Below are 8,288 nucleotides of genomic sequence, written 5' to 3' on the forward strand. Positions count from 1 at the left end.
AGCCAAACCGTACGGCTAAAAATAAAATTTAAATGCCCAGCTGGCGTGGCTCAGTGGTTGAACGTCAACCAATGAATCAGGAGGTCACGGCTCAATTCCCAGTCAGGGCACATGGGATGTTTCTATCTCTCTCCCCATCTCTGTTCCTCTCTGAAATCAATAAAATTTAAAGATAAGTAGAATGATAACAAACGATTAATGGGAAAAATAGGAGTGGGGTGCTTAAGTTGTGCGACCTTCAGGGTCCTTGTCCTCAAGAAATTTACCGTCTGGGGCAGGGGGTGAGGCCTCATATAGTGAAAATGCTATCCTGGGGCTGTAAACAGAATATCAAGGGAGGGAGACCAAGTGTGCTGTGGGCATGAGAACTGTTCCATGGCCGAGCTGGCCCCGGGGAAGGTCAGTTGGCATCGGAGAGCCAATGAGACGGATAGAAACGCTGGAGCCCAGGGACCAGCCTGCACAGAGACATGGGACGGAGGCCAGGTTCCAGGAAAGCCAGCTCTTCCTGGCGCCCAGGCCAAGGCTGCGGGCACAGCCAGGAAGGCGGGTTGGCCGGACGGTAGCCGCCACCTCCCAGGAGCAGCGATCCCTCTACAGCCTTGCGGCTCAGCTGCCAAGGCCGGTCCTCCCGGGGAGCCAGGACTGGTATTCTTTGTTAAGGATCAGCGTTGAATTAGCATAGGAGTAGCCCTGGCTCCGGTCAGAGGGACTGGCAGGCTCACCATGTGCCCGAGAGCAGAGGTGCCCGGTTCCTGTGGAGACACCGCGGCCCATAACTCACCCAAGCTCCACGCGTGGCGACGCTGTCCCGTCAGTTAAGCCCTGCTCGTGGCTGGGATTAGCGCTAAATGAATGCAGCTCCGATGAAAGCGATGCTGACCCCTCTCCCCCTGGTCTTGTTATCTTGATGGGCAGCGTGGGCAGGACTATGGAGGCTGCATTGATGGCTGCTCTATATATTTTTAGTGATTTCAGAGAGGAAGGGGGAGGGAGAGAAAAACAAACATCCATGATGAGAGAGAATCATGGATCGGCTGCCTCCTGCACAACCCACATTTGGGATCAAGCCATTACCCAGGCATGTACCCCGACCTCCTGGTTCATAGGATGACATTCAGTCACTGAGCCCCGCCGGCCTGGGTAAAAGTCACCATTTTACGTGTACAGTTTAGCGGCGTTAAGTACTCCTTTCTGTCTGATACCAACACCCCCTCCCTCCACTCTGCGCCGTAGACCCCTAATGCCCACTTCCGCAGTAGCCTGCAGGGATTTTCAAGGTAAAGAGATGTTTTTTGCAGTGTTTATGTACTTTTAAAAAATTATTATTGTTTAAATCAGCGGCGCCAACCTTTCAGACCTTACGGACCACCAGTTGTCCACGGACCACCAGTTGTCCACGGACCACCGGTTGTTCACGGACCACCAGTTGGCAACCGCTGGTTTAAAGTATTACATGAGTCTCCTTTCCCCCCCATTGACCTCTCTCTGGCCACTCCCATCCCCAGCACATGCCCTCACCCCCCTGCTGTCTGTGTGCATTGGCTGTGCTCATATGCATGCATACAAGTCCTTTGGTTGGTCTCCTACCCCCTAGCTGTACCACTGTTTTTTAAATACACTGATCTGCTGATGGGCACTTAGGCTGTTTCCAAATCTTAGCCATTGTAAATTGTGCTGCTATGGCCATAGGGGTGCATATATCGTTTCTGAATGGCGTTTCTGGTTTCTTGGGATATATTCCTAGAAGTCCGATTACTGGGTCGAATGGGAGTTCCATTTTGAACTTTTTGAGGAAACTCCACACTGTTCTCCACAGTGGCTGCACCAGTCTGCGTTCCCACCAGCAGTGCACGACGGTTCCTTTTTCTCTGCATCCTCGCCAGCACTTGCTGTTGTTGATTTATTGGCGGTTGTTTATGTGCTCTGAACCATGGGGCGTGTATAAGAGGCGCTGCCGCTGTCATCAGCTTGCTTTATGGGCCACTGGTGACGGTTTTGAGTGTTGTCTCTAGCCCCTTTCCCCCGGGAGCCTGGGGACTTATTGTAAGTTTGCATCGCATGGTGATAATTTAGGAAGGAATCCATATGTCACCCGATGGCAGAACTAACAGCATCAGTAATTGTTCATGCTGCTTCATCATTGTCGTTTAAATACATGGTTTGGGGCCCTGACCGGTTTGGCTCAGCGGATAGGGCTCTCTTTCAACTCTTATTACCACAAATTCAAGGTCAAGACACCGAGTTGAGCGTCTGCATTTGGGGGCCAGCGCAGAGCCACCTGTAAATACGGTAGGAGTGAAACCAGAACGCGTTATGTTATTCTCAGCCGACGTGCTTGCTCCCGGGGCTCTGTAAGGATTTTTCTGGCTGGTTACCCGAGATGAGGATCCGTTCTGATGCTTGGGTTTCAAACAGTAGCTGCAAAACCGCCAGCGACTTGGGGGCCAACTTAGTTTCTTTCCTGCAAATAGTATCAGAACATGTGTATCCGACAGTCACTTAAAACCCTCCTTTGGGAAATCAGCGTTTCTCTTCTCTCTCCTTCTAGAACAGAGGCCAGCAAACGATGGCACGTGGACTGCAAGGCCTAAAGGAAGAGTTTCCGAAGCCCTGTTGCAGGGTATAAAACACGGCGGTGGTTCTGTGTCAACAAAGCGTTAATCGACATGAGGTTGGAAGGGGCCGGCTTCAGGAGGTCAGTGAACCCCCTGACACTGGGTACAAAACTTGATCGGTGATGCAAAGGTGCCTTTTTGGAAGGCGAGGAATCGGAGCTGTCATCAGCCGCTCGCGGGGGTCCATGACCTCAAAGCAGGGAAGCCGCCGCGGGGTGTAGGAAACGCAATACAAGGGATAGATAGTCGGCGAGAACAGTGCTTTACGCACCAGAAAATACCATCAACCGCTGTGTCCAGGGAGCCAGAGGGTCAAAGGGTCTAAGCAGCAGGCGCATGACAATAGGGCTCAAGTTCTAAAGACCCGTGTGCAATGCCTCGAGCTTAGAGAGCTGTGCTTCCATTCTCCCTTCCTCTCCATAGGATCATGGGAAACCACCTTGACCTTCTCTTGGGAGTGGTGCTCCTGGCTAGCCCTGCGCTTGGAATGTCTCCCTGCTCCTCGGACGGCCGCATCGCCTTGTATCATTTCTGTAACCTCACCCGGGTCCCCCAGGTTCCCAGCACCACTCAGCGCCTCCTGCTAAGCTTCAACTATATCCAGAACGTCACAGCCGCGTCCTTCCCCTTCCTGGAGCGGCTGGAGCTGCTGGAGCTTGGGACTCAGTTTACCTCCTTCACCGTTGACCAAGAAGCCTTCAGGAACCTGCCCAATCTCAGGATCTTGGACTTGGGCAAAAGTAGGATAGGCTTCTTGCATCCGGATGCCTTCCAAGGGCTGCCCCGTCTGTTTGAACTCCGACTCTTTTACTGTGGTCTCTCCGATGCTGTGTTAAAAGACGGTTATTTCAGAAACTTGCCGTCTTTGAATCGCCTGGACCTGTCCAAGAACGAGATCCATAGCCTCTCCCTTCACCCTTCGTTCCGGGAATTAAATTCCTTGAAGTCCATTGACTTCTCCCTCAACGACATACCCATCGTATGTGAGCATGACCTCCAGCCCCTCCAAGGGAAAGAATTCGCCTTTGTAGGGCTTGCTGCCAATAACCTGTACTCCAGGGTCTCCGTGGACTGGGGGAAGTGCGGGAACCCATTCGGAAACATGGTCCTAGACACCCTAGATGTTTCTAAGAACGGCTGGACCGTGGACATCATCAGAAACTTTGCCAGCGCCATCAACGGCACCCAGGTCCTCTCTTTGGTTCTCGCCCGTCACATTATGGGTCCTGGGTTTGGCTTCCAAAACATCAAAGATCCTGACCGGCACACCTTCGCCGGCCTGGCCCGAAGTTCGCTGAGACACCTGGACCTTTCCCATGGCTCCATCTTCTCCCTGGGTTTCCGCCTCTTTGAAGCCCTCCGGGAGTTGAAGGTCCTGAACGTTGCCCACAACAAGATAAACACGATTGCACGGGGGGCGTTTTATGGGCTCGACAACCTCCAAGTTCTCAATATGTCCTTTAACCTCCTGGGGGAACTGTACAATCCCAACTTCTACGGGCTACCTAACGTCGCCTATATCGATCTGCAAAAGAATCACATAGGGATCATTCAGGACGAGACGTTCCGGTCCCTGCAGAGACTGCAGACCCTGGACCTGCGGGACAACGCGCTGAAAACGATTCACTTCATCCCAAGCATCCCTACCCTCTTCTTGGGTGGCAACAAACTGGCGACGTTGCCCAACACCAGATTCACAGCCAACTTCGTCCAGTTGTCGGAGAACAGGCTGGAAAGGGTGGATGAGCTCTACTTCCTTTTCCAGATCCCTCACCTCCAGGTTCTCGTTTTAAATCAAAACCGCCTTTCCTTGTGTGCCCCGTCGCCGTCTCGTGGCCCTTCCGGGAACCTTAGCTTAGAGCAGCTTTTCCTCGGAGAGAACATGCTGCAGCTCGCCTGGGAGACCGGGTCCTGCTGGGATATCTTCAAGGGCCTGGCCCGCCTCCGACTCCTCTACTTGAACGACAACTACCTGAATTTCCTCCCGCCAGGCGTGTTGAGCCATCTGGTTGCCTTAAGGTTCCTTAGCCTCAATGGCAACAGGCTGACCGCTCTCTCTCCCGGTGACTTCCCCCCTCGCTTAGAGGTGCTGGACGTGTCCAGGAACCAGCTCCTCTCCCCCGACCCCGAGGTCTTCGCAGCCCTCAGTGTCCTGGACGTCACTCACAACAAGTTCATCTGCGAGTGTGAACTTGGCCCTTTCATCAGGTGGCTCAATCAAACCAACGTCACCCTATTTGGGGCTCCTGCGGACATGTCCTGCTCGTACCCCAGCTCCCTGCTCGGCGTGTCCCTCTACTCCCTGACCATGGAGGGTTGCGACGAAGAGGAGAGACTCACGGCCCTCAAGTTCGCCCTTTTCGTCTTGTTCACCGTCGCGGTGACGCTGTGGCTCGTGACCGTCCTCATCGTCACCAAGTTCCGGGGGTCTTGCTTCCTCTGTTACCAGACGGTCCAGGGGCTTGTGTTCGAGGACCACGCCAAGGCCGGAGAGCCCGACACGTACAAGTACGACGCCTACCTGTGCTTCAGTAGCAAAGACTTCGAGTGGGTCCAGAACGCGTTGCTGGCACAGCTGGACACTCAGTACAGCGCCCAGAACAGGCTCCGCCTGTGCTTCGAAGAGAGAGACTTCATGCCGGGGGAGGACGTCCTGGCCAACATCCACGACGCCGTGTGGAGCAGCAGGAAGGTCGTCTGTCTTGTGAGCAGACACTTCCTGAGAGACGGGTGGTGCCTGGAGGCCTTCCGCTGCGCCCAGAGCAGGAGCCTGGAGGACCTCACCGGCGCGCTCATCGTGGTGGTGGTCGGGTCCCTGTCCCAGTTCCAGCTCATGAAGCAGGAGTCCCTGCGAGCCTTCGTGCAGAAGCAGCAGTACCTGAGGTGGCCCGAGGACCTCCAGGATGTCGGCTGGTTTCTTAACAAACTCTCCCAACACATCCTTCAAAAGGAGAAGAGGAAAGACGGCGGCCGAGACGGCGACATTCCGCTGCAGAGGATAGCCACCCTCTCCTAGGCCCAGGCCCCTTCGACTGCCCTGGCAGATCGCTCTTCACCTTGTGTTTGCACCGCGTCTCCACGGGGGGTCCTTTTTGAGGTTCCTTTTCCCGACGCTAAAAAAAACACAAAGCTCTTGATTTTCGTAGCAACACGAACTGCAAATGGAAAGGTGCAGATCTAGAAGCTTCCAGCTGCCCCCAGAGGTCCCCGCCCTCCACCGATGTCCTGTCGGACTCAGTAATACCGTTCTCTCCTGTTGCATCAACCGCAAGGTATTTCCTAGTCGTGGGAAGGACGCCTTGAGGGAAGTGACAGCTGACGGACGCCCTTCCTCCAGCGTTCAGTTCCAGGAGGGGCCGGCCAAGGGTTCGGAGCCCTCTGTGCTCTGCGGGACAACGCGAAGTAGAAAAGAAACAGAAGCAGAGGCGCGTTGCCTGCTTCCACCGTGCGAACAGCGCCCTTGCTGGGTCAAGGTCAGGCTCTGTCTCGGGGAGACGTGGCCCCAAAGAAGCCGGGATGAGAATAACTAGAGGTCCTGTGGCCACAGCTCTCTTCCTGTCCTTACCTTCAGCTCCTCCAGGCAGAACGCAGGCCTGGAACTTCCTATTGGCAGGTGAGCTTTATTCCCTGATTTAGCGCCTGCCTATCTGAGCTCGATATGTATATTCTGTATCGGCCATTCAAGCTGTGGCGGGAGGAACTTGGCCGTTGGTCACAGATCCTGGCTTGAGTTCTGATGCTGCTTCGCATGAGCTCTGTGACCTTGAGCATGTCACACGCCCTTGATGGGCCTCGGTTTTTCACCTGTAGCCTGATCGTGTCTACCTCATCGAGTTGCCAGGACACTAAATGGGCTGAGGAAGTTGGGCTTCTCAGATCTAGTTGCCCCAGTGGCCACAACAAGAGGGTGCAAACCAGGGGTCCTCAAACTTTTTAAACAGGGGGGGCCAGTTCACTGTCCCTCAGACCGCCAGAGGGCCGGACTATAGTTTAAAAAAAAAACTATGAACAAAGTCCTATGCATACTGCACATATCTTATTTTGAAGTAAAAAAACAAAACGGGAACAAATACAGTATTTGTATTTGCATGTGGCCTGCGGGCCGTAGTTTGAGGACCCCTGGTGCAAACACTGAGGGCCTCTTAGATGGAATCAGAATGTGTTTGAAGTTGTTGTTTTTTTGACATACAAGTTTTATTTTTCATGTTTGTGTTAATATAGAAATGTTTTTCTGAAAGTATTAAGAAAAATCGAAAGCAAGCCAGGTTCGCCAACATTACCCGTGGCTTCCCAGTCCAGCAGGTCCCCAGGTCAGCTGCTGCTGTCTGAGGAGCACACAGAGGCCTGGGACTCGGCCCTCCAGGACGCCGCTCCCTCGTCCTCACTGTGCACCCCGAATCCTGACCCCTCCAACACAGACACTCACACACACCCGGACTAGCTGTTCTCTTCCTGGTTTCTCTGGGCCACTCTGATCCAGGAAACTGAGCTTGCCATGCACTTGATGTTCTTATATTTGGACAATGACTCTGCCCATTAGCACCATTCATCATCGCAGTGCACACACACCCTATTCTACTATTCTACCCTTCCTTCTGGAATGTTTCCATCTCTGCACACACACACCCTATTCTATTCTACCTTTCCTTCTGGAATGTTCTCCCATCTCTGCACATAGCAGCACACACACCCCCTATTCTATTCTACCTTTCCTTCTGGAATGTTCTCCCATCTCTGCACATCCATCCTACCTGTTCTGCAAAACCCAGCCCACCAAGCCTCCTGGGATGCCTCCAACCCAAAGGCCTCTCTTCCTTCTGTGCAAACGCTTAGCACCCTACCTGCCCCGTCCTTCTGTGTCCCCTCCCCAGCAGTTGTGATGCTTTCTGAGGCCACTTTCCAAGCCCCACTTCACAGGAGTCGCTGCACAGAGGGCCACAGCGAAGGTGAGCCGTGCCGCGTGGAGATGTGGGTGCCAGCTGGCCAGCGGAGATGCTACTTGCTAAGCCCGTGGTCAGCAAACCGCGGCTCGCCAGCCACATGCGGTTCTTTGGCCCCTGGAGTGTGGCTCTTCCACAAAATAACACGTGCAGGCGCACACGTACAGTGCAATTGAAACTTCGTGGCCCATGCGCAGAAGTTGGTATTTTGTGGAAGAGCCGGTATTTTGTGGAAGAGCCACACTCAAGGGGCCAAAGAGCCGCATGTGGCTCGCGAGCCGCAGTTTGTGGGGCTGCTGTAAACTTAACTGCTCCTGAATTCCACTTACCAACACTTCCAAGTGGGTAAGTTGATAAACCCCACAGAGCGCGGTCCTTTGGCGTCGCTGCTAAATAGGAGGAACCACCGCAGTTCAGCCCACGCGTGGCGAGCGCTGGCTGTGTTTGAAATGGAGACGCTTCTGGAAAATCTAGAATGTTGTTTGGGGCTGCTGTAAACTTCAGAGAGAATCCCGCTCATCACCCCAAAATACAGCTGACTCTGACCATTTCTTGTCGACCATTTGAACCCGCAGGGACTGGTATTCCAGACGGCCGGAGAGAAAGGAAAGTAAACGTGGTTGGACGTTTGAAATGATGAAATAACTCTCTTTGGAGGAAGGAGAAGATGAAGCCCAGGTGTCAGGTAGATAAATGCTCGCCTGCCACAAGACAAAATCAACTTATTTTT

The 8,288-nt window shown here is 53.6% G+C and overlaps 1 protein-coding gene across 4 annotated transcripts in view; it reads left to right on the forward strand.

Moving 5' to 3' along the window:
• Positions 1–8,288, forward strand: part of TLR5 (toll like receptor 5) — a 42,302-nt gene that overhangs the window by 606 nt on the left and 33,408 nt on the right. The window contains exons 2-4 of one of the 4 annotated variants that reach the window (XM_015562368.1): positions 2,552–2,698; positions 3,042–6,231; positions 8,134–8,265. In XM_015562368.1, the coding sequence (XP_015417854.1) occupies positions 2,670–2,698; positions 3,042–5,634 (2,622 nt within the window). In that variant the 5' untranslated portion in view covers positions 2,552–2,669 and the 3' untranslated portion in view covers positions 5,635–6,231; positions 8,134–8,265. Of the gene's footprint in view, positions 1–2,551; positions 2,951–3,041; positions 6,232–7,535; positions 7,621–8,133; positions 8,266–8,288 lie in introns of those variants that run through there. The other 3 variants (XM_006761260.2, XM_015562369.1, XM_015562367.1) reach the window with 3 other exon arrangements.

The sequence above is a fragment of the Myotis davidii genome, unplaced genomic scaffold (genome assembly GCF_000327345.1).
Source record: "Myotis davidii unplaced genomic scaffold, ASM32734v1 scaffold174, whole genome shotgun sequence".
Lineage (NCBI taxonomy): Eukaryota > Metazoa > Chordata > Mammalia > Chiroptera > Vespertilionidae > Myotis > Myotis davidii.